At 41.8% G+C, this 27,194-nt stretch overlaps 1 protein-coding gene across 1 annotated transcript in view; it reads left to right on the plus strand.

Moving 5' to 3' along the window:
* The window catches only part of TLN2 (talin 2), a 453,275-nt gene that overhangs the window by 333,493 nt on the left and 92,588 nt on the right, over window positions 1-27,194 (plus strand). Inside the window, exons 28-33 of the mRNA XM_036903054.2 lie at window positions 1,435-1,643; window positions 2,720-2,839; window positions 3,871-4,068; window positions 5,124-5,263; window positions 14,629-14,722; window positions 16,680-16,769. Of these exons, the coding sequence (XP_036758949.2) occupies window positions 1,435-1,643; window positions 2,720-2,839; window positions 3,871-4,068; window positions 5,124-5,263; window positions 14,629-14,722; window positions 16,680-16,769 (851 nt within the window). The remainder of the gene's footprint in view (window positions 1-1,434; window positions 1,644-2,719; window positions 2,840-3,870; window positions 4,069-5,123; window positions 5,264-14,628; window positions 14,723-16,679; window positions 16,770-27,194) is intronic.

Genomic DNA, 27,194 nt, shown 5'->3' on the forward strand with positions numbered 1-27,194 from the left:
TGGTGCTGCCTCCCAACATGTGTGCATGGGCAAGGCATTTCTCAGCACTGGGCCTCTTCTTTGAAATGGCTCACGAGATGAGCTTTGAGGGCAGCTAGTCTGTGATTCTCAGGGTTCTCAGATTCTGCTGTTGCTGGAATGCTCTGGCATTTCCAGTCTTGACACTCTTCTTGGGTGTGTCCACACTAAAGTGCTGTGTAAGAAGGCTCCTGTTCATTCTATGGGAGGTGGCGCTATGATTTTTAAGAACTGGTTTATATTCATAGTTCATCACCAAGCCCCATCATCTTTAGAAGTGAATTCAAAGATAAACAGACACTTCACAAAAGAGGATACCCAAATGGCCATTAAGTGTATGAAAAGGTGCTCAACATCATTATTAGGGATATAAAAATTAAACCTCAGTGAGATAGAGCTGTACCCCACCAGAATGGCTGAAATAAAAAGAATCTGACAGTAGCAAGTTTTGGTAAGGCTGTAGAGCAACCAGAATTCTCATCCATTGCTGGTGCAGTGTAGACCATTCTGGAAAAGTTGTTTATTTCCCCTGAAGCTAAATGACCCAGCAATTCAGCTCCTAAGTTAATATCCAAGACAAACGATTCCACATGTCTACCTAAATGCATGTACAAGAACTTTCTTGGTAGCTTTATTCATAATAGCCCAAGCAGGAAACAATCCAAAGGTCCATCAACAGAAGAATGGTTAAACAAATGTTGACATATTCATAAAGTGTAATGCTACACAGCAAGGAAAAGGGTAGACTGTGATGTGTGACACCATGGCAGAATCTCATAACATTAAGGTCAGAGAAAGAAACCAGGCACAGGAGAATGCATCCTGTGTACTTTCATCAACACGGAGTTTAAGAACAGGTAAAACTAGTCCAAGGTGATACAAGCTAGCATAGTGATTATTTTGGTGTGAGAGCCTATTGACAGGACTGGGCACAGCTGATGGGAATGTTCTGTATCCATCTGGATGGTAGACGTGTGGGTGTACACATATGTAAAAATTCGCTGAGCTGCACAGACTTGCTCACTTTATTATGCATAAGTCATGTCTGATAAAAGCAACTGGGAAGAAAGTTGAACTTGAATGACTTGTCTATGTACTTACTCCCATGCAGTTGGTGTTGTAGATGTATGGATGTGTGGGGCAGTGGGAGCGAGGGGAGCCAGAGGGAAAGAGTTTTCAGCATGGAACTTGTTATAACCTCTCTCGGACCAGCCCAGAGCCAGAGATGGGGACTACTACTTTGAGAAGCACAGCAAGTCAAATTTTTATAAAAGGTAATTTGGAGCCCATCTGCACCAGGCACTGTCAGAAGGTACTCTCTTTTCTAGGAGGCTCTGGTTTAGAGGCTTACTCCTAAGTAAAAGTATCGGTTTTGGATGGAACCTAATAGGAAGTCTGGTGGGCTTTTATCCCCAGGGGTGGCTGCTAGAGAGACGGCCCAGGCTCTGAAAACACTGGCCCAGGCTGCCCGTGGAGTGGCTGCATCTACAAGTGACCCCGCAGCCGCACATGCCATGCTAGATTCTGCTCGAGACGTGATGGAGGGCTCAGCCATGCTCATCCAAGAAGCCAAGCAGGCCCTGATTGCGCCTGGAGATGCTGAGAGTCAGCAAAGACTGGCCCAGGTGAGGCGCGGCATTGGCGTTTGTGGTCGTCATAAAGGTAGTTGTGCTGGCAGGCTACCCCCTGGGCACCCTTTTCCTGTGTGAACACTCCTAATCAGTAGGTATTTTTAGAACCTTCCAAAATGACCTATTAATGCTGGCCATACACAGTACCCACTTTTGCAAGTCTTGCCTAACAGCCCCCGTAATGTGAGATCTGCTTAATTAAGTCAACAGTGAGTGTTGGGGGGTTTTATGGAATTCTGTCTTTGGGACTTTAGGAGCCAGGCCGTAGTGTGTTTGTTTGGGGCCAATGTTTGCTTAAGCATGGCCCTCTCCTAGCTTGGGAGATAAGGCTGGTTTGGCTGCTCAAAGTTCTAAACTCTAACTCTGTTGTCTCTTTGGATGAGTCTTTGGCTGCCTAAGGAAACTAGTTGGTTAGAAACCACCTAGGCAATGGAAAGGAGATGGTGTTATAAAGAATGACACAACCCACTTCCAAAGACCTTACCCATTAGCTGAGGATGCCAAAGAGTGCAAACACTAGCCCTCACGCATCCTTAAAAGGCAGCATGCAGGCAACTCCCGGTTGGTCTGGAAGGGCTCAGAGCCTCCTGCCTGCCCTTGGCCAGGGTGAGGTGGGGGCAGGGGGCAGTGGCACCAGAGGGTCAGCAGAAATCAACCACAGACCTAGCTCACTGTGGTCCAAAGAACTCAACTCCTGGTTCCACCTCAGCAGGACTCTCAAGAAAAGAGCTGTTTCTATTTCTTAGGATGAGGTACCTTTGTTTCAGAACCTGACATAATGCTGGAGAGTTGTATGTTTGACTCACAGTCATGACTTAGCTTGGTGCTGGGGAGCAGGTCGTGTGGACTGTATCACTGTGTCAGACGCTTTGCCAAGACAGGATGTTAACCCCAGCAGGAGGCCTGGATGAGGTGATTTAATAGTAAACAATGTCGGGTAGATGCTGGCGGATGATTTCCCCGTATTTTTCAGCTCTGCATTCTGTCCCTGCTCATTCCCAGCACATGCGCAGAAGCAACTCCAGTGAAAGCTGCTTTCTCATGGAGCTCTTCTCCCTCCGTGTATGCAGGTGGCTAAAGCCGTCTCACACTCCTTGAATAACTGTGTGAATTGCCTCCCTGGGCAGAAGGATGTGGATGTGGCATTGAAGAGCATTGGGGAGTCCAGCAAGAAGCTGCTTGTGGACTCGGTGAGAGGCTCTGGATTGGGAAGGGGCGCTTGGGGGCCTGGGCTCACCTTAGGTGTGAGTGGAGTCTTTTCTCCTCCATGGGTAGTTAAACCCTTCTTGTATGAGTCCTGTTCTTTCCTCCCAATTTGCCTTTACTTTTTCTTTCTGATCAGAAAACTACCAGGTGGAGCTTCTAAAGTTTTCTTACGAGCCCATGTTGTTATTTACTCTCCTGACATCCACTGATACAGGAAATGGGGGTATGTGATCACTGACTTCTTATCAGGACATTTCAGGCAAGGACAGTCAGGTAATAGAGGGACACAGATGTCTAAGACTCATCGAGAGAGTGAGTAGTCTGAGGAATTTTGCCTTTGGTCCAGTTCCTCTTCCTGCTTTGTGAACCCCTTTTGGGGGTATGGGTTCATCTTTGTTTCTGCTCTGCCTGGGGTATGCTGCAGACATACCGGGTATGCAAGCAATGAATGTGGTGTGACTAATAGAGTCTAGCCTAACTCTCTGGAACTTTTCACAAATAGTTATAGTTCTTCTCTTGACACGTCCGTTGCATAGAAAAGCGACATTATTAGCAAAGAGTACTGATAAATAAAATTGGTGGCTATTTTGAAGAATAGGATTTGAAGTTTACTAGCATCTGCCTTTTAATTCTAGAAGGCTAAACCTTTGAGAGTTCTCATCTAGGAGAGCCAAAATAGAGTGGGGTTCAGTGGGCAGATCCCAGGGTCAGAGGGCCTAGGTGTGAGTCGTGGCTCTGCCACTTAGGAGGCCACAGCCCCTGAGGGATAGCTGTCCTTAGCATTTTTAAATCCACTGTGTCGCACACTTAAGTAGGTGTTATAAATTTAAGTGAATGAATGCATGTGTGTATGCTGAAGTTCAGATTTAACATGGGCTCAGACCACACAGAGCCTTTTGGTCTAGATGACTCAGAAATGCATCTCTGGAGCATCTTTGTACCCTCCGCAGTACCTTCCTGTATTTCTCCCATGCACAGTAAAACTTCTCATGGGCTGTGTCTTCTGTTCCCTTAGTTACCTCCAAGCACAAAGCCTTTCCAGGAAGCCCAGAGTGAACTGAACCAAGCAGCAGCTGATCTAAACCAGTCTGCTGGGGAAGTGGTCCATGCCACCCGGGGCCAGAGTGGAGAGCTGGCCGCAGCCTCTGGGAAGTTCAGTGATGATTTTGATGAATTCCTTGATGCTGGCATTGAGATGGCCGGCCAAGCTCAGGTGAGTGTGGAGGTGGCTGACTGGAGTTGACCCTTGCCTCTCTGTTTGGGTGGACAGTTGGGCCACTAGGAATAGGGAACCTGTCAACAGGCCACACTGTTGCCTTCTCTTCCTGCTTAGGAAGCTCCACGACCTTATAGGAATGGCATTCCCAAAGATGCTATTAGCTTATGTGTGAAATGCTTCTGGAGATGCAGGATAACTTCCCATCATGCTCTAGCAGAATCCATCGTGTTACTTATGCTTTTTGGAGGGAGGGCAGCTCTGTGTCCTATCCTTTGAATATGTTATGATACAGTGAAAAATCATGTACCTGAGGTTCAGTGGGCCCATTTGAAGGGACTGTGTCTAATACTGGGTGTCAAATGATTACAATTTACCTCCTTGAGATGAACAGATAAACCCCTCATTTAGAACCAGGGAGCATAACTAGTCTGGTGTCAGCATGCAGAACTGTTTTCTTCTGAGCTGTGAACTCCCCAAAAGAGATTCCCAGGGTGTTTCTTGCTGTTATCTACAAAGGGTTCTTTCTCAAATGGCAAGCCAGGTGAGAAACATGTCCTCTCCCAAGTCAGGGCCTTGTGGGATGCAGTCAGCTCTGAACATCAGGATGGTGCCCGTCATTTATGCCAGGCTGAGATGTACGAGCTACTCAACAACTCCAGCATTGTTGAGCAAGATGCTGAAATTGTGGCCTGGTCTGTGCCCTGGCCTGTATGCATGTGTGTACTCACTCTCTCTCTCTCTCTCTCTCTCTCTCTCCTCCTCCCCTCCTCCCTTTTAATACTTGCACTTGTGGGACAGCACAGCTAGCTCTTCCTGACTCACTTGGGGATAGATGTCTGTCCTGTTGTGTGCATCTCGGTCTGAGCGTCTGTCTGGGGAAGGGCAGACCCCAGGCAGTGTCTCCACAAGTTAGCAATCTGCAGGCTAAATGGGCTTAATGCAATCTGTCCAGATAACCTGCTTCCATTTCAGGGTGCTGTTACGTCTCTGAATGCTGCCTGGGAGAAATGGACTGTCCCTAATTATTCTGGCTCCTTTTGACCTTCCAGACGAAAGAAGACCAGATCCAAGTGATAGGGAACCTCAAGAATATCTCTATGGCATCCAGCAAGCTGCTGTTAGCTGCCAAGTCTCTCTCTGTAGATCCAGGAGCTCCCAATGCAAAAAATCTCTTGGCTGCCGCTGCAAGGTAAGATTGGAACAAAATGTACTTTCATATATGGTTAAATAATGTCTGTGTTTGAAAGGTACACCTGATGTCCCACAGCTTGTGCTGAGCAAAGTTGTTCCATCCTTATGTTGTTCAGAGGTAGAGTCTAGAGTGACAGACACTCATATTTTATTAAACTGGCTCATTTTCATGTGCTTTCCCCCCTGAAGATGTATTCTGACTTCTCTTACAGCCTTTTCAAGAGGACTTGCTTAGACTTAAGGACCTCATTGACTTATAAACATGATCGCTTGAATAGATTTTCTTAAAGTAGTGTTATATCTTTCAGATTATAAAAGTGTTAATATGCTCATTAAAAAAGAAATCAGAAAATCACTAGAGTATAAAAAAGAAAACAATACTCAACTAGCCAATTAGCATTTCTTGAGCACTTACTCTGTGCCTGGCACAAATAATAATCAGGTGGATTTAAACATGTTCACTTTGTCATGTGCAGAAGAGCTCTAGGCCGAGTCGGGGTGGCAGTAGGAGTAAGTTGTTTTTGAAAATATATTAAAACATGAATCTGAGTTTTGGATGAAATCAATGTCCTTCTTCCCTGTTTTCACCCGAGCAAGTGGATAATGCAATACAGTTTCTGCTCCAGGGCCACTATGGCAATTTAGTTCAATAACTAGTGATGAAATGCTGGTATGTGGAGAAACTGTGGTGACAGCCCAGGAAGGTTTTATATCAGCAATCCCACACAGGCATGTTTTCTTAGCTTTCCTTGACATCTCTATATATAGGGAAGCAAATAGCAGTGAGATATTAAATGCAGGCCTATTCAGATATATAGCCTAATTAGGAAACTTTAAAAATGTGCACATTAGTGATTTTTAAAACGCATTATCTTGGATTCTACTTTTTAACTTTTTTAAAACTTGGTTTTGTTTGTTTGCTTGTTTTTTCATGTGTCTCTCTCCTGGTAGCTCAGTGGCTATTTTTTAAGTTGTCAGAGTCAGACCTGAATTCCAGTCCAAGCTTTAGTATTGGACTAACTTAGTTACATTGATCAGGTGGTTCAACCTGTGTAAACGTCATCATCTGCAAAATAGGGGTGTATACTACAGCTCCCTTAAGTTATTTTTAGTTCTCAATCTATAAACAATCATGGTACTAATGGTTAAAACCTGTCTCTGGTCCCCTTTTAATTTGTAGTGTTATTTTTTGGGCAGGAGATGGGTGCCAGGGGATTAGATAATTTCAGAGCAGTTCGCCTGAAACCTTTGAGTTTCTTAATTTATTCCCAGATACATACTTTAGCTTCGAACAATAGCTAAAGCCCCTGGGAGATTGGGAAAATACCCTCACATCTCCCCACCAGCTTGGGCTTTGTGATTTTTCCAGTGAGTGAGTGCCTTCCCGGGGTGAGGAATGAGGGGTCATTTCTTCTCTTCTGAGCAGCTGTTTCTGATATAAAACCCTCTCTTGATCACTATTTTTTTTTTTTTTTACAAAGAGCTTTTGGATAAGGCAACGGATGTTTCCAGGTATCTGAACTCAGTTGTTTTTCATTATCTTGAGTTTTTTGCATCATTTCAAAAGTATAGTTTCCAACCTAGAATGTGCATAGTTCCCTTTTTTTTTATTGTGGGAAGAAGGGGAGAGTATAAATTGGCCTTTGAAAGCCAGATAAGGAAGGAAACACAGGCCCTGAAGGAACGTCACTGGTGTCACTACTCAGTGGGTGTCTGGAGGCCCTGTGGTGGCGGCGCTGAGGAAAGGACCTGGAAACTAGGTGACAAAGGTTTCTTTGTCCCTGTCCTGGCTTTCAGCAGCTGACAGGGAGTTCCCAGCCTGATGGTTTCATAGCCAAGTAAGCACTTAAAAATCATCACGTGGAATGACTGTCTGAGGATGAAACTGTTGCAAGAAGATGCTGGCACATCCTCCTTGGCTTTTTGGCACATGTTGACAAACTGTGCTCCCTGAGGTGGTTCCCCACTGGAAGCTCTAGCCAGATCAGGTGAGTCAGGCAAGCTCCTCTTGGGAGGTACAGCTCTGCTCAGCTCTGGGGCCCTCATTCATTCTCTTGCCATTTCATCTGTTCATTAAACAGATTCTTACACCCGCCTGATGTGGTGAGGCCCAACGCTGTGTTCTGGGCACACGCTGAAGATGACAGGGATGACCCTGATGGAGTTAGAGCAGGGCACACACCAGGGCTTGCTCCTCATTCTATCCGGGTGCCACAGCTGTCCTGTGCACAAGTGCCCTTGGAGTTGAGCAACAGGGATGTGATTTTCATTGCCTCGTCTTCACCCCCCACTGCCCCCTGTTCTTGAGACAGCCAAGCCCTTCCTGTCCTTCATGTAGACGTCCCCAGAAACCCCAGGGATGCCACTGGGGATCCTGTCCTGGACCAGCTTGGTCCTGTGTCAGCTGACTTGAATCCTATGGTCTTTGTGACCCCCATGATTCTTCCTACTTTAGGGAAGAAAAGGCTTAGTTCTGGAAAAGCAATAGAGTATCTTTTTCCTCTGTTGTTTATTCTGCATCTGAGCTCAGATACTTTTGAGGAAGCTGACCCCTTGGTTTCTGATGCCTCCTGGGGAGGAAGGCATTTTCTGGTGCATGTCCAGTTTGCTGTTCTTCCCATGTGACTGGGGGACTCAGGATCTTTTCTGACAAGCTGGGTAGAGCTGGACACCCTTGTCTCCGAAAGGCTCATCAGCCTTTTCTCTGACTAAGGGCTGGTCTGATGCTGCCTGGACTTAGTCAGGAATATGGAAGGCCAGTTTGCAGTGGCAACAAGAAGGGAGGGTCCCTCCTCTGAGCTCCTGCCCTGAGCCACTGCTCACTGTAGTCACGCTGGTCATGACTGCTGGGCTGAGAAGACTTCACGCCCACAGCTGCTGGCATTGGGAAAACCCCAGGCCAGGTTTTTTGCTGCTTGCTAGTCCTTGCAGTTGGCTTCTCTTCCTGGGCTTCCCTGGGCTTTGAGGTTCCTGCCAAATGGGCCTCCTTCTGTCTCCAGGGATGGTGAAAAATGATGACCCCAGCGAGCACCACTTCATCCTATAAAATAGAAAAAATGTAAACTGGGCCTCCTGTCTGGGGACCTCCTAGAACATTCTCTTGATCCAAAGCTTGCTCAGGCCTGACTTTTACAGTTGCTTTGGTCCATGTTGAGCACTCCCTTGCAGAGCCCCTGCCCATGGCCAAGACTTTAATTTTCTTCCATGCTCCCAGCAAAGCCTTCATGTATCTGGTCTCTCTGCAGCTTAGGGAGTGGTCTGATGTCATACCCCCATTGCTGCTTCCTTTGGCACAACTTCTTTGCATCTTTTCTGCTCATTGTCTTACCTCTGCAACTGGATTGCAAGCACCCTGCTTTCCTAGAGAGACTTAAACTCTATGATTTTGTAGTCCTTGTACCTTGTGCATAGCAGGAGCCAGGGAATAGAGAGGGTGGATATCAGTTTGCTCTCTCCTGCCTACCTTAGCGCTTCCTTCCTTAAGGCAGGGAAGTGCTGATGTTGCTTTTTTCCCCTCCAAGCTCCTTATTGGATGATTTGTGCTTAATAGATCATCAAAAGCATGTATTGGTTGATTTTCTTCTCTCACTCCTACCCCAACCCCATATGTATTTAAAATCTCCCTTCAGAGCTCCTAAACTCTGGCTTAATCAACTCACTATCTCTTAAACACTAAACAATTGTATAAAAATTGCAAAAAATAAAAATGACTACACAGTTCAGGCCTATTTAGATTTATGTAGAACAGAGGGAGGACACTCCTCACCTTGGCCATATTGTTATAACAATGTAAATCGGTTAATTCAAATATTTTTAGTAAATTTACTGAAATGCTTTTAAAAATAATATTATACACTCCCTGTTAACAATTTCTGATCTGTCACTCTGTCATTTTTCTATGCATTTTCTTTTTACAGTTTTGGGCTCATACTGTTTATACTGTTTTAGAGTTTATTTTACTTAGTTGTGTGTCATGAATATTATTCAATGATGTTTGGAATATATTATACACTATGACTTTGAATGGATGTCCAGAATTCTGGTGGACGATTCGCTTAGAGCCCTTTCTGGTTTGCCCCCAATTCTGTGCTCTTATAAAAAATATTTATAGTTTAAAACATAAAAATACTATTTTTCATTGTCAAATCTACACCATAACAATTTGCCTCTGGGTCACTTAGTTTATTATTAAACTAATGCAAACTCTAAAATGAGTTAGGAAGATAAATGACACCTATATAATGCTCCTTAGTCACGGGTCATTATTACCCAAGTGACTCATCTAGACACACGATGCTTTCCTGGCACATTTATGGAAGAACCAACCACAGACCCTTAGTCTGTTGGGTTTTTTTACCCCAACTTTTTTTTTTTTATCATTAATGTACAATTACTTGAACATTATGGTTACTAGACTCCCCCATTATCAAGTCCCCCACATATACCCCATTACAGTCACTGTCAATCAGCATAGTAAGATGCTATAGAATCACTACTTGTCTTTGTATATACTGCCTTTCCCATGCCCACCCCCCCCCCTACATTATGTGTGCTAATTGTAATGCCCCATTTTCCCCCTTATCTCTCCCTTCCCACCCACCCTCCCTAGTCCCTTTCCCTTTGGTAACTGTTAGTCCATTCTTGGGTTCTGTGAGTCTGCTGCTGTTTTGTTCCTTCAGTTTTTCCTTTGTTCTTATACTCCACAGATGAGTGAAATCATTTGATACTGTCTTTCTCTGCCTGGCTTATTTCACTGAGCATAATACCCTCTAGCTCCATCCATGTTGTTGCAAATGGTAGGATTTGTTTTCTTCTTATGGCCTAATAATATTCCATTGTGTATATGTACCACATCTCCTTTATCCATTCATCTATTGATAGACACTTAGATTGCTTCCATTTCTTGGCTATTGTAAATAGTGCTGTGATAAACATAGGGGTGCATCTGTCTTTTACAAACTGGGCTGCTGCATTCTTAGGGTAAATTCCTAGGAGTGGAATTCCTGGGCCAAATGATATTTCTATTTCGAATTTTTTGAGGAACCTCCATACTGTTTTCCACAATGGTTTAACTAATTTACATTCCTACCAGCAGTGTAGGAGGGTTCCCCTTTCTCCACATCCTCACCAACATTTGTTGTTGTTTGTCTTTTGGATGGTGGTGATCCTTACTGGTGTGAGGTGATACCTCATTTTGGTTTTAATTTGCATTTCTCTGATGATTAGCGATGTGGAGCATCTTTTCATGTGCCTGTTGGCCATCTGAATTTCTTCTTTGGAGAAGTATCTGTTCAGCTCCTCTGCCCATTTTTTAATTGGCTTATTTTCTTTTTGTTTGTTTAGGTGCATGAGCTCTTTATATGATTTGGATGTCAATCCCTTATCAGATATCTCATTTATGAATATATTCTCCCATACTGTAGGATGTCTTTTTGTTCTACTGATGGTGTCCTTTGCTGTACAGAAGCTTTTTAGTTTGCTGTACTCCCACTTGTTCATTTTTGCTTTTGTTTCCCTTGCCTGGGGAGATATGTTCATGAAGAAGTTGCTCGTGTTTATGTCCAATAGATATTTGCCTATATTTTTTTCTAAGAGTTTTATGGTTTAATGACTTACATTCAGGTCTGTGATCCATTTTGAGTTTACTTTTGTGTACGGAGTTAGACAATAATCCAGTTCCATTCTCTTACATGTAACTGTCCAGTTTTGCCAACATCAGCTGTTGAAGAGGCTGTCATCTCCCGATTGTATATCCATGGCTCCTTTATCATATATTAATTGACCATATATGCTTGAGTTTATATCTGGACTCTCTATTCTGTTCCACTGTTCTATGGGTCTGTTTTTGTGCCAGTACCAAATTGTCTTGATTACTGTGGCTTTGTAGTAGAGCTTGAAGTCAGGGAGCATAATTTCCCCTGCTTTATTCTTCCTTCTCAGGATTCCTTTGGCTATTCAGGGTCTTTTGTCATTCCATATGAATTTTTTTGTTTGTTTTTTTTGTAGATAATTATTTTTTATTGAAGGGTAGTTGACACACGGTATTACATTACATTAGTTTCAGGTGTACAACATAGTGATTCAACATTTATATGCATAACAATTCTAGGAACCAGCTATCACCATACCAAGCTGTTACAATATCTTGACTATATTCATTACATCCCGGTTACTTATTATTTTACCATTGGAAGTGTGTACTTTTTTTTGTGTGTGTGTGAGGGCATCTCTCATATTTATTGATCAAATGGTTGTTAACAACAATAAAATTCTGTATAGGGGAGTCAATGCTCAATGCACAATCTTTAATCCACCCCAAGCCTAATTTTCATCAGTCTCCAATCTTCTGAGGCATAACAAACAAGTTCTTACATGGAGAACAAATTCTTACATAGTGAATACGTTCTTACATGGTGAACAGTACAAGGGCAGCCATCACAGAAACCTTCGGTTTTGCTCATGCATTATGAACTATAAACAGTCAGTTCAAATATGAATACTCATTTGGTTTTTATACTTGATTTATATGTGGATACCACATTTCTCTCTTTATTATTATTATTTTTAAGAAAATGCTGAAGTGGTAGGTAGATACAAGATAAAGGTAGAAAACATAGTTTAGTGTTGTAAGAGAGCAAATGTAGATGATCAGGTGTGTGCCTGTAGACTATGTGTTAATCCAAGCTAGACAAGGGCAATAAAACATCCACGTATGCAGAAGATTTCTCTCAGAACAGGGGGGGTGAGGTTCTAAGCCTCACCTCTGTTGATCCCCAATTTCTCACCTGATGGCCCCCCTGCGACTGTGCCTGTCTTAGGTTGTTCCTCCCTTGAGGAATCTTACCCGTCTCTGGCTAACCAGTCATCTTCCGGGGCCATACAGGGAAATGTAAAGTTGGTAAGTGAGAGAGAAGCCTTATTGTTTGAAATGGTTAGCTTTTTATTTCTTTGCATATTTATGCCCTGTAGCTTCTATGCCCAGCATTTGTCTTGAGGTATCTTCATTCCATATGAATTTTAGAACTATTTGCTCTAGTTCATTGAAGAATGCTGTAGATATTTTGATAGGGATTGCATTGAATCTGTAGGTTGCTTTAGGCAGGATGGCCATTTTGACAATATTAATTTTTCCTAGCCAAGAGCATGGGATGAATTTCCATTTATTAGTGTCTTCTTTAATTTCTCTTAAGAGTGTCCCATAGTTGTCAGGGTATAGGTATTTCACTTCCTTGGTTAGGTTTAGTCCTAAGTATTTTATTCTTTTTGATGCAACTGTGAATGGAATTGTTTTCCTGATTTCTCTTTCTGCTAGTTCATCATTAGTGTATAGGAATGTAACAGATTTCTGTGTATTAATTTTGTATCCTGCAAGTTGGCTGAATTCAGATATTAGATCTAGTAGTTTTGGAGTGGATTCTTTAGGGTTTTTTATGTACAATATCATGTCATCTGCAAACAAGGACAGTTTGACTTCTTCCTTGCCTCTCTGGATGCCTTTTATTTCTTTGTGTTGTCTGATTGCCGTGGCTAGGTTTACCCCAAATTTTATTTTAAAAATTCTCACATCTAAAAAATAGTTTTAAAAAGTAAGATAATCCACAGCTGTATATTCTCTGGGTTCACCAGTTATGAACATTTGGTTTTTAATGGGAAAAGCCTTATATGAAAACTAGGTTTCTTTTTAAAAATGCAGATAAATAGGAAACACAAAAAGAAATGAGCTAAATGGAAAGCTTATGTGATATGTGGAAATATTCTCCACACGCTGACATCATCACAGTTGAGGGCACTCTGCACCTTTTGTTGATAAATGCTAGTCTGCCCATTCAAAAGTATGTCTTGAAGGCTGCCACACACAACACAATGTTGGATACATAAATCACTAGAGTCAATCTTACAAAAACTATTTGAGGATTCTTAAGTTCAGGAATGCTTTTCTTCCCGTCACCCTAAATTTAAAATTCAAAACTGTATCTCCTCATCAAATAATTAAGCTGATTGTCTTTGTACATTGGCAACATCATTTCCATCTAATTTAATATTCTGTGGGAAGCTGCAAAGCCAATTTAATAAAATGAGGCATCTTTTATGTGAGGCATTGTTAATGATTAACAGCAATATGTGCTCTATCTTGTTATTGTTTTGTTTTGTTTTGTGCTGCCTGTTAGCTGCACTGGTTAGTAACCATGAACAGAATGCAGGGCCCTGCCAGAAGTGGGGACCAGCTGTAACCCAGTAGGAAAATGGTTATGGATCTGGCTTTGGAGTCAAATAGGCGTGGGTTCAAGTCTTGTTTCTGCTCCGTACTTGTACCATCCCCTTAGGGAATTATCTCATCCCTGTTTTTTCATTTATAAAATACGAGAATATTTGATTCTAAGATTTAGTATAAATCTACAGTAATCAAAACAATGTGGTGTTGGCAACAGGTTAGACATGGAGGTCAGTGGAATGGAATAGAGTCCAGAAGTAAACCCACACAAATATGGTAAACGGATTGCCAACAAAGTTACAAGAACAATTTTGTAACAAAATTACACAAATAAGAATAGCCTTTTAAATAAATGGGGCTGGAATAATTGGACTTCCTTATGTGTCTGTCCCCCCCCAAAAAAACCTGGACCTATATTTCACACCTTATAAAAACTTGACTCAAAGTAGAGCATGACTTTCTAAATTATCCATGGCCTAACTTAAGAATTAAGCAGGGGCTGCTTAGCAGGGGTGGAATCATTGAAAATGCAGAAAAAAATCTGGGCTGCCTCTTAAGTTCTACAAAGAATAGAAACACATGTAAAAATCCATAATTTCTATTAATGTTAACAAAGAAAATAGCTATTTTAAGGAATAATTTGGGGCTAGCTTCTAGGCACTAGTCAATTATGTAGATTTTAATGAAGAGATTTTAAAATCATAGGTACTGTTTACTATATGTCTACTGTGTTTTAAAATGTATAAAATATTCCAAACTATGCAAAGGCTACCTAAAGTAGCCTAGCTCAGATTATCTTATTCCTTATGGAATGATAATGAAGGATATTGGAAACTATTATGATTTCTTTGGACTTTGTGCTAAATTCTTTTTAATGAATGTTAAAAGGTAGTCATACTTTCTTAAGAGAACCATTAGTAGCATTTAAGGGTAATCAGAAGCAAGGCAGTGACACCCCATTCTGTCTGCTCTGGTTGTCCTGTCTTCTCTGTGGTTGTTCAGAGCCAGGTGGAAGAGCTTTCATGGGGACCCCAGCTTTTATAGTGAATTAATTGCATTTCTAGTGAAGCCGCAATATGTTGTTTGGGAATTGCTGTTGATCTTTACAAAACAAAAGTGAAGCAAAGAAACGCTTTCTGTCTCTGCCACAGAGCTGTGACGGAAAGCATCAACCAGCTCATCACTCTGTGCACCCAACAAGCTCCAGGCCAGAAGGAGTGCGACAACGCCCTGCGGGAGCTGGAGGTAGGTCCGCGGGAGGGCTACTGAGGACTTCAGAGCGTGTGTGTGTGTGTGTGTGTGTGTGTGTGTGTCTGTCTGTCCTTTTCCTGCAGGGTCAGTTTCTTCTCCTCTGTTCTTTCTTTTATCTCTCTCCTGGACAACTGTTGGGACCAAAGTTCCAGTGTAGGTGGGAGAGAAATGAAGAGAACATAGACTCGATGGGGTTATCATCCCTGCCTCCCCTTTTCCCACTAGGATGAGAGGCATTTTGCTGAAGGGTTCTTTCTTTCAGACAGGAAGAGGCCTGTATGTAGGCCGAAGATGAGCAATTTCTACCTAAAAAGTTTAGGAGTGATTATTATGGGGTGGTTAGGAGAAGCTGGGATAGATAATGCTTTTTGAATAAAAGTGATTTCCCCATGCATTTTGTTTTGTAACAGGTAGGGGCCCATTAAAAGAAACCCAGGAGTAACGCTTACTACTATACAATCAAGGTGACAGTGGGACCCCTAGTGCCCAGAACATAGTGGGGTGCTTTTCAATTTGTATTCATTTATTTATAGTTTACTTATAGTAGAAAATTCATTTATGCCCATAGGATAGATATGGGTAAACATAAAATCAATGTGCCTACTTGTATGTAAAGCAATCCTAACCAATGCAGATTATATCGAAACAGCCAAATGGGTATCTGGTAAATGTGGGTTGATTCTACCGAGTGTACCTTTAGTTTTCTGGGAGATTAGCATGGGATAGCCACCATGACAGAAGGAGGGTTCGACTGCAGTTTCTGAAGGGTTTGCTTGAGGCCAGTCTGCCAATAGCAATAGGCCATCGTATGCAGATGGAAGTGAGAAGAGGCTTGTTACCATGGGACTAAAGAATTCTGAAAACAGTGGAAAATGTTTCCTGCATTGGGTGACTTACTGCCCTATCCTGGTCTGTTCACATTTGCAAATACAAATGATATGTGGGCTGTTGATCTAAATGAGGTCTGTTGGCCCAGATGCAAATATTCTGTTAATGGTATCCTTGGTTGCCAAAATTATGACTATTTCACAATTGCTGTTGCTAAAACAATTTTGACGATCCAAGGAAGGGGAGGAGGTTCTTCAATGAAAGGACTTCCTCCTCTGTGCTGTCCTCTCCCCCTCAGATCTTGAACTGAATAACTCAGCAGTCTCCACCATTACGTCCCTCAACATTTTGTAACTCAAATGACCTCGTCTTTTTGTTGACTGTGCCTCAAAGGCTGCTAGGTCTTAATGTAAATTCTCACTAAGTGGAGAAGAGGTTGGGTGGCTCAATCTCCAGGCTTTGCTCCCCTGGAAGAGTGCCTCATAACTTGATGATCAAAGTTATTACAGTGTGGAAGCTACAGTGGCTTTCAGTGGACTTGGAGACAAATAAGAAGCAAGCCCCATACCCAGTTCCTTGATGGAGCCCTGAACAAGAGTGAGCATCTTCTATACCTTTTAAGTTAAAAACAAATGAGCCATCCAAATGGACAGTTTGGAGGAATTCCCTTCTTTCATGCCTACCCATTAAAAGTTCCAGAATTGAAAACTGAGGTCTCTACTGATCATATAGAAATGAGTTTATGTATCCTTGACATTCAAACTCCTTGGAGTTATCCACTAAAGGAATTGTGCTAACTGACCAAGAGTATATTGCATTGCATTAACTATCAGAAAAGAAAAAACAAAAACAAAAACCTCCCCCTTCCTGTGGATACCAGGCTTCTCGTCTCGTCTCTGTCAAAGCTAACCTGAGCCCCACTCCCACCCCCAATCAGTGTTGTGTCGCTAGCAGGAAAGCTAAATTCGTGGATACCATCATCTAAATTCCTCTCAAGAATCTGGGTAGATGAGTGATTGTGCCCAGAATCCTGTATGTGGAAGGGAAGTTGATAGTTGGTATTTCATGTTGCATTTTTCTGGTTCTATAACATTTGCCTGCTTGTTGTGTTCTCCTTCTGTAGACGGTCAAGGGGATGTTGGACAATCCTAATGAACCTGTTAGTGACCTCTCTTACTTTGACTGCATTGAGAGTGTGATGGAAAACTCCAAGGTAAGCCTGTCTATGCTGAATCCTCCTCATTGTGGGGAAAAATCTGGACATGCTTTGTGCACATCTGCCTGTGGCCACTCTCTGTGTGGCGGCCTGTGTCATAAAGCCTTTGCTCAGGTGCTTCTCAAACTTGGCAATACATCAAAATCACCTGGGGGTCTTGTTAAACTGAGATTGCTGGGCCCCTTCCTTGAGTTTCTGATTCAGAGAGTCTGAGATTGTGCATATCTGAGAAGTTCTCAGGTCCTGCCCCATGTGACCCAGGAGCCATACTTTGAGGATGCCCCTCTCCCCAATACCTTATCACAGATTGGTCTCATTGTGAATCAAATTGTGTATTTCCTTCACGTGGGTGTGAGCTGCTAGGGAAAACCCTTCAGTGACCTTGGCTTATATCAGACCCTCTTCTGTGTTCTTTTTGCCATCCACCCATGACATGTAGTTCAAGGGGACTGGAAAAGTGTAAGGGTATTTTTTTTTTTTTTTGGTGGGTGGAAAAATCTAAAACAATATAATGGATTGTATCCCTCACCAAATCTTAACTTTACTCAATAAGATATTATTTCTTAGTGTTTAATTTGATGTGGGTGGCAATTAGGAGGTAAAAGTCTAAAAAGACTTTTTAGTGGAGCAATAATAATAATTATTAAAAAGGTTCAAAAACACTGCCCTATCATAATAATACCAATATTTTTGAGATTGCTTCAAAATCAGATTAAAATAAAATGTGAGATGAATGGATATTGAGCAGTTGCAATCTGGCTTTTACTTGAAGCATGACTGTGTTTGTTTATATCACTTTTATCTTAGTTTTGGGGAAACATCTGTACTGGTGATGTCAGGAGGGCTTGCGTTCATTGGGTTAAACTAGAGTTTTCTCTATCCAGCATCCCTTGTGGATTTATAGATTGTGTAAGGGAAGGATGTATATGTCTTACATACTTTGATCCAAAGAAACTATACCTTCTTAAAGAGGGCTGCAAGCTTAGGGAGAAGAAAATACTATACACAAAAATATCCTCTGTTTCCAGCTCAAGATGGCAGCATGAGTAGGGCAGTGGAAATCTCCTCCCAAAACCATATATATTTTTGAAAATACAATACAACTATTCCTAAAAGAGAGACCAGAGGATACAGTACAACAGCCAGGCTATATCTATATCTGCGAGAACTCAGCATCTCACAAAGGGAGTAAGGTACAAAGCCGTGACCCAGTGGAACCCAAGCACTCCCCTCACCCCAGCTCCCCAGTGGGAGGAAAGGAGTCGGAGTGGGGAGGCAGTGGAAGCCCAGGACTGCTAAATACCCAGCCCTAGTAATCTGCACTGGGAGCACAGATACACATTACATGGTGTGCTGGATATTAGAGAAACAGAAGGGTAGGGTCCGAGAGGGAGACTGCAAGCGGGTCCCCACAGCTGTCTCCCCTGGGACAAAAGAAAAGCAGGCACTTTTTTAAAGTCTTAAAGGGACAAGGGCTCAACAGCTGAAAAAAATCGTCCCAGCACACTCAGCCCAGCAGGCTTGTAATCTTGAAGAACTTGGGGTCCCCTAACCCCCTTGGGGGTAAAGCAGCCCCAAAGCCCCTCACAGCAATAAGCAGCCTGCCATTCCTAGTGCTAAAGGAAACCAGCTGACCCACCACAGCTGCGGAGCAGCCGGAAAGTGGCCCCGCCCACAGCAATCACACAGAGTCTCCTCCTAGCTCGCAGCTAACTGTGACAGACAGCGGAAGCTGGAGCAAGGTCCAGAAGGCATGAAGGGGTGCTGTTCTCACAGGAAAACACACCCGGCATGGCGACTCCCCTCAGTGCTCTAGGCTAGCCTGAGGGCAGCCCCGCCCACGGCAGCTCAGGAGATAGTCCCAGAGTCTGCTCCCGGGGTGTGGGTAACTGTCACAGGCATCAGAGAAGGGCAAGGCGACCAACAAGCAGGAAGAGACTTTGTTCTCCCAGCTGACACACGTGCCACCTGCCTGCAACCACTTCTATCGACATGAAATGGCAGAAGAATCTGGTGCAGTCAAAAATCACTCAGACAACCACAGAGAGAGGGCCTGATGAGATAGATATAACCAATCTTCCTGAAAAAGAATTCAAAATAAAAGTTTTGAAAATGAAACTTATTTCAAAATAAAAGTTATGAAAGGAATTCATAACCATGCTGATGGACCTGCACAGAAATATGCAAGAGCTAAGGAATGAAGTCTGGACAGAGATAACAGAAATGAAACAACCAATAGAAAGGCTTAAGAGCAGACTGGACGAGGTGCAAGAAACTGTTAATGGAATAGAAATCAGAGAACAGGAATACAGAGAAGCTGAGGCAGAGAGAGATAAAAGGATCTCTAGGAATGAAAGAATATTAAGAGAACTGTGTGACCAATCCAAGCGGGACAATATTCACATTATAGGGGTATCAAAAGAAGAAGAGAGAGAAAAAGGGATAGAAAGTGTCTTTGAAGAAATAATTTCTGAAAACTTCCTCAAGCTAGGGAAGGAAATAGTCTCTCAGACCATCAAAGCCCACAGATCTCCCAACACAAGGGACCCAAGGAGGACAACACCAAGACATATAATAATTAAAATGGCAAAGAGCAAAGACAAGGACAGAGTATTAAAGGCAGCCAGAGAGAGGAAAAAAAGATCACCTACAAAGGAAAACCCATCAGGCTATCATCAGACTTCTCAACAGAAACCTTACAGGCCAGAAGAGAATGGCATGATATATTTAATGCAATGAAACAGAAGGGCCTTGAACCAAGAACACTGTATCAAGCATGATTATCAGTTAAATTTGATGGAGGGATTAAACAGTTTCCAGACAAGCAAAAGTTGAGGGAATTTGCCTCCCACAAACCACCTCTACAGGGTATTTTAAATGTACTGCTCTAGATGGAAGCACTCCTAAGACTAAATAGATGTTACCAGAGAAAATAAAATGACAGCAAAGAAAGCAGATCAACCAAGTACTAACTATAAACAAAAAATGAAATCAACTATCCACAAAAACAGTCAAAGGAAACAAAAAAGAGTACAGAATGAAACACCTAACATATAAAGAATGGAGGAGGAAGAATAAGAAGGGAGAGAAATAAAGAATCATCAGACTGTGTTTATAATAGCTTAATAAGAGAGTTAGTTAGATGGTTAGATAGTAAAGAAGCTATGCTTGTTCCTTTGGTAACCATGAATCCAAAGCCTGCAATGGCAATAAGTACATATCTATAGATAATCATCCTGAATGTGAATGGACTGAATTTACCAGTCAAAAGACATAGAGTGATAGAATGGATAAAAAGCAAGATCCATCTATATGCTGCTTACAAGAGACTCACCTCAAACCCAGAGGCATACACAGACTTAAAGTGAAGGGATGGAAAAAGATATTTCATGCAAACAATGGGGAGAAAAAAGCAGGTGTTGCAGTACTTATATCAGACAAAATAGACTTCAAAACAGAGAAGGTAATGAGATGAAGAAGAACATTACATAAAGATAAAGGGATCAGTCCAACAAGAGAATATAACCATTACAAATATATGTGCACCCAACACAGGAGCACTGACATATGTGAAACAAATACTAACAGAATTAAAGGAGGAAATAGAATGCAATATATTCATTTTAGGAGACTTCAACATACCTCACACTCCAAAGGACAGATCAACCAGACAGAAAATAAGTAAGGACACAGAGGCACTGAACAACACATTAGAACAGATGGACCTAACAGACATCTACAGAACTATATACCCAAAAGCAACAAGATACACATTCTTTTCAGGTGCACATGGAACATTTTCCAGAATAGACCACATACTAGGCCACAAAAAGAACCTCAGTAAATTCAAAAAGACTGAAATTCTACCAACCAACTTCTCAGATCACAAAGGCATAAAACTAGAAATAAATTGTACAAAGAAAACAAAAAGGCTCACAAGCACATGGAGGCTTAACAGCATGCTCCTAAATAATCAATGGATCAATGAAAACAGAGATCAAGCAATATATGGAGACAAATGACAACAATAGCACAAAGCCCCAACTTCTGTGGGACTCAGCGAAGGCAGCTGTCAGAGGAAAGTATATTGCAACCCAGCCCTATTTAAAGAAGGAAGAACTATCCCAAATGAATAGTCTAAAGTCACAATAATTGAAATTGGAAAAAGAAGAACAAATGAGGCCCAAAGTCAGCAGAAGGAGGGACCTAATAAAGATCAGAGAAGAAATAAATAAAATTGGGAAGAATAAATCAATAGAAAAAATCAATGAAACCAAGAGCTGGTTCTTTGAGAAAATAAACAAAATAGATAAACCCCTAGCCAGACTTATTAAGAGAAAAAGAGAATCTACACACAGAAACAGAATCAGAAATGAGAAAGGAAAAATCATGACGGACCCCACAGAAATACAAAGAATTATTAGAGAATACTATAAAAACCTATATGCTAACAAGCTGGAAAACCTAGAAGAAATGGACAACTTCCTAGAAAAATACAACCTTCCAAGACTGACCAAGGAAGAAACAGAAAATCTAAACAGACCAATTACCAGCAACAAAATTGAATCGGTAATCAAAAAACTACCCAAGAACAAAACTCCCAAGCCAGGTGGATTCACAGCTGAATTTTATCAGACATAAAGAGAAGACAATGCCCATTCTCCTTAAAGTTTTCCAAAAATAGAAGAGAGGGGAATACTTCCAAACTCATTCTATGAAGCCAGCCAGCATCACCCTAATACCAAAACCAGGCAAAGACCCCACCAAAAAAGAAAATTACAGACCAGTATCCCTGATGAATGAACATAGATGCAAAAATACTCAACAAAATATTAGCAAACCGAATTCAAAAATACATCAAGAGGATCATACACCATGATCAAGTGGGATTCATCTCAGGGATGCAAGGATGGTACAACATTCGAAAATCCATCAACATCATCCAACACATCAACAAAAAGAAGGACAAAAACCACATGATCATCTCCATAGATGCTGAGAAAGCATTTGACAAAATTCAACATCCATTCATGATCAAAACTCTCAACAAAATGGGTATACAGGGCAAGTACCTCAACATAATAAGGGCCATATATGACAAATCCATAGCCAACATCATACATAATAGTGAGAAGCTGAAAGCTTTTCACCTAAATTCAGGAACAAGACAGGGATGCCACTCTCCCCAGTGTTATTCAACATAGTACTGGAGGTCCCAGCCATGACAATCAGACAAAACAAAGAAATACAAGGCATCCAGATTTGTAAAGAAGAAGTTAAACGCTCACTATTTGCAGATGACATGACATTGTACATAAAAAGCCCTAAAGACTCCACTCCAAAACTACTAGATCTAATATCTGAATTCAGCAAAGTTGCAGTATACAAAATTAATACACAGAAATCTGTTGCTTTCCTATACACTGACGATGAGCTAGCAGAAAGAGAAATCAGGAAAACAATTCCATTCACAATAGCATCAAAAAGAATAAAATACCTAGGAATAAACATAACCAAGGAAGTGAAAGACCTATACCCTGAAAACTACAAGACACTCCTAAGAACAATTAAAGAGGAAACTAACAAATTCATCCCATGCTCTTGGCTAGGAAGAATTAATATTGTCAAAATGGCTATCCTGCCTTATGCAATCTACAGATTCAATTCAATCCCTATCAAAATACCAACAACATTCTTCAACTAACTTGAACAAATAGTTATAAAATTCACATGGGACCACAAAAGACCCCAAATAGCCAAAGCAATCCTGAGAAGGAAGAATAAAGCAGGGGAGATCTCGCTTCCCAACTTCATGCTCTACTACAAAGCCACAGTAATCAAGACAATTTGGTACTAGCACAAGAACAGACCCACAGACCAGTGGAACAGAATAGCTAGTCCAGATATTAACCCAAACATATATGATCAATTAATATATGATAAAGGAGCCATGGATATACAATGGGGAAATGACAACCCCTTCAACAGCTGGTTTTGGCAAAACTGGACAGCTACATGTAAGAGAATGAAACTGGATCATTGTCTAACCCCATACACAAAAGTAAATTCGAAATGGATCAAAGACCTGAATGTAAGTCATTAAACCATAAAACTCTTAGAAAAAAATATAGGTAAATATCTCTTGGACATAAACATGAGCAACTTCTTCATGAACATATCCCCTGGGCAAGGGAAACAAAAGCAAAGATGAACAAGTGGGACTATATCAAACTAAAAAGCTTCTGTACAGCAAAGGACATCATCAATAGAACAAAAAGACATCCTACAGTATGGAAGAATATATTCATAAATGACATATCCGATAAAGGATTAACATCGAAAATATATAAAGAGCTCATGTACCTCAACAAACACAAAGCAAATAAGCCAATTAAAAAATGGGCACAGGATCTGAACAGACACTTCTCCAAAGAAGAAATTCAGATGGCCAACAGACACATGAAAAGATGCTCCACATCGCTAATCATCAGAGAAATGCAAATTAAAACCACAATGAGATATCATCTCACACCAGTAAGGATCACCACCATCCAAAAGAAAAACAACAACAAATGTTGACGAGATTGCGGAGAAAGGGGAACCCTCCTACACTGCTGGTGGGAATGTAAATTAGTTCAACCATTGTGGAAAGCAATATGGAGGTTCCTCAAAAAGCTCAAAATAGAAATACCATTTGACCCAGGAATTCCACTTCTAGGAATTTACCTTAAGAATGCAGCAGTCCAGAGGAGGGGCGGAAGATGGCGGTATGAGTAGAGCAGCGGAAATCTCCTCCCAAAACCACGTATATCTATGAAAATACAACAAAGACAACCCTTCCTAGAATAAAGACCAGAGGACACAGGACAATATCCAGACCACATCCGCACCTGAGAGAACCCAGCGCCTCGTGAAGGGGGTAAGATACAAGCCCCGGCCCCGCGGGAGCCGAGCGCCCCTCCCCCCAGCTCCCGGCGGGAGAAGAGGAGGCAGAGCGGGAGGGAGACGGAGCCCAGGACTGCCGAACACCCAGCCCCCGCCATCCGGGCCAGAGTGCAGGGCCCTCGATACTAGGAAAACAGGGCAGCAAGAACAGTGAGCAGGCACTGGAGGCCTGGTGCCGGAAGACATAAGAAAAACGAGCGACCATAATTTTTTTTTTTTTTTTTTTTGCTGTTTTGTTTTGGCGAGCGCTTTTTGGAAGTCTTAAAGGGATAGGGCCCCCAATACTAGGGAAACAGGGCAGCAAGACTGGTGAGCAGATGCCTGAGGCTGGCGCTGGAGAATAAAAAAAAACGAGCGTCCACCCTTTTTTTTTTTTTAATTTTAATTTTTTTTTTTTTCTTTGTGGTCGTTGTATTCTTTTAGCGGGTGCTTTTTGAAAGTCCTAAAGGGGCAGGGCGGGACACTTAATCCAGAGGTAGGGAATCTGGGGATCTCTTGGCACCCTAACCCCTGGGCTGCAGGGAGCAGGGAGGCCCCTTACGGAGATAAATAGCCTCCCAGCAGCTCCTGCTCCAGCGTGACTCCACCATTTTGGAGTAGCTGCCAGAGCCAGGCCACGCCCACAGCAACAGCGGAGATTAACTCCATAGCAGCCGGGCAGGAAGCAGAAACCCTGTCTGCGCACAGCTGCGCAGCACAAGCCACTAGAGGCCGCTGTTCTCCCAGGAGAGGAGGGCCACAAACCAACAAGAAGGGAAGTTCTTCCAGCCGTCACTCGTCCCAGCTCTGCAGACTATTCCTATCACCATGAAAAGGCAAAGCTACAGGCAGACAAAGATCACAGAGACAACACCACAGAAGGAGACAGACCTAACCAGTCTTCCTGAAAAAGAATTCAAAATAAGAATCATAAACATGCTGACAGAGATGCAGAGAAATATGCAAGAGATATGGGATGAAGTCCGGAGGGAGATCACAGATGCCAGAAAGGAGATTACAGAAATGAAACAAACTCTGGAAGGGTTTATAAGCAGAATGGACAGGATGCAAGAGGCCATTGATGGAATTGAAACCAGAGAACAGGAACGCATATAACCTGACATAGAGAGAGATAAAAGGATCTCCAGGAATGAAACAATGTTAAGAGAACTGTGTGACCAATCCAAAAGGAACAATATCCGTATTATAGGGGTTCCAGAAGAAGAAGAGAGAAGAAAAGAGATGGAAAGTATCTTAGAAGAAATAATTGCTGAAAACTTCCCCAAACTGGGGGAGGAAATAATCAAACAGACCATGGAAATACACAGAATCCCCAACAGAAAGGATCCAAGGAGGACAACACCAAGACACATAATAATTAAAATGGCAAAGATCAAGGACAAAGAAAGAGTTTTAAAGGCAGCTAGAGAGAAAAGGTCACCTATAAAGGAAAACCCATCAGGCTAACATCAGACTTCTCGACAGAAACCCTACAGGCCAGAAGAGAATGGCATGATATATTTAATACAATGAAACAGAAGGGCCTTGAACCAAGGATACTGTATCCAGCACGACTATCATTCAAATATGATGGTGGGATTAAACAATTCCCAGACAAACAAAAGCTGAGGGAATTTGCTTCCCACAAACCACCTCTACAGAACATCTTACAGGGACTGCTCTAGATGGGAGCACTCCTAGAAAGAGCACAGCACAAAACACCCAACATATGAAGAATCGATGAGGAGGAATAAGAAGGGAGAGAAGAAAAGAATCTCCAGACAGTGTATATAACAGCTCAATAAGCGAGATAAGTTAGGCAGTAAGATACTAAAGAGGCTAACCTTGAACCTTTGGTAACCACGAATTTAAAGCCTGCAATGGCAATAAGTACATATCTTTCAATAGTCACCCTAAGTGTTAATGAGCTGAATGCACCAATCAAAAGACATAGAGTAATAGAATGGATAAAAAAGCAAGAACCATCTATATGCTGTTTACAAGAAACTCACCTCAAACCCAAAGACATGTACAGACTAAAAGTCAAGGGATGGAAAAACATATTTCAAGCAAACAACAGCGAGAAGAAAGCAGGGGTTGCAGTACTAATATCAGACAAAATAGACTTCAAAACAAAGAAAGTAACAAGAGATAAAGAAGGACACTACATAATGATAAAGGGCTCAGTCAAACAAGAGGATATAACCATTCTAAATATATATGCACCCAACACAGGAGCACCAGCATATGTGAAACAAATACTAACAGAACTAAAGGGGGAAATAGACAGCAATGCATTCATTTTAGGAGACTTCAGCACACCACTCACCCCAAAGGATAGATCCACTGGGCAGAAAATAAGTAAGGACACGGAAGCACTGAACAACACAGTAGAGCAGATGGACCTAATAGACATCTATAGAACTCTACATCCAAAAGCAACGGGATATACATTCTTCTCAAGTGCACATGGAACATTCTCCAGAATAGACCATATACTAGGCCACAAAAAGAGCCTCAGAAAATTCCAAAAGATTGAAATCGTACCAACCAACTTTTCAGACCACAAAGGCATAAAACTAGAAATAAACTGTACAAAGAAAGCAAAGAGGCTCACAAACACATGGAGGCTTAACAACACGCTCCTAAATAATCAAAGGATCAATGACCAAATCAAAATGGAGATCCAGCAATATATGGAAACAAATGACAACAACACTAAGCCCCAACTTCTGTGGGACGCAGCAAAAGCAGTCTCAAGAGGAAAGTATATAGCAATCCAGGCATATTTAAAGAAGGAAGAACAATCCCAAAGAATGGACTAATGTCACAGTTGTCAAAATTGGAAAAAGAAGAACAAATGAGGCCTAAGGTCAGCAGAAGGAGGGACATAATAAAGATCAGAGAAGAAACAAATAAAATTGAGAAGAATAAAACAATAGCAAAAATCAATGAAACCAAGAGCTGGTTCTTCGAGAAAATAAACAAAATAGATAAGCCTCTAGCCAGACTTATTAAGAAGAAAAGAGAGTCAACACAAATCAACAGTATCAGAAACGAGAAAGGAAAAATCACGACGGACCCCACAGAAATACAAAGAATTATTAGAGAATACTATGAAAACCTATATGCTAACAAGCTGGGAAACCTAGGAGAAATGGACAACTTCCTAGAAAAATACAACCTTCCACAACTGACCCAGAAAGAAACAGAAAATCTAAACAGACCAATTACCAGCAATGAAATTGATGCGGTAATCAAAAAACTACCAAAGAACAAAACCCCCGGGCCAGATGAATTTACCTCAGAATTTTATCAGACATACAGGGAAGACATAATACCCATTCTCCTTAGAGTTTTCCAAGAAATAGAAGAGGAGGGGATACTCCCAAACTCATTCTATGAAGCTAACATCACCCTAATACCAAAACCAGGCAAAGACACCACCAAAAAAGAACACTACAGACCAATATCCCTGATGAACGTAGATGCAAAAAT

The sequence above is a fragment of the Manis pentadactyla genome, chromosome 11, assembly GCF_030020395.1.
Source record: "Manis pentadactyla isolate mManPen7 chromosome 11, mManPen7.hap1, whole genome shotgun sequence".
NCBI classification, from domain to species: Eukaryota; Metazoa; Chordata; class Mammalia; order Pholidota; family Manidae; genus Manis; species Manis pentadactyla.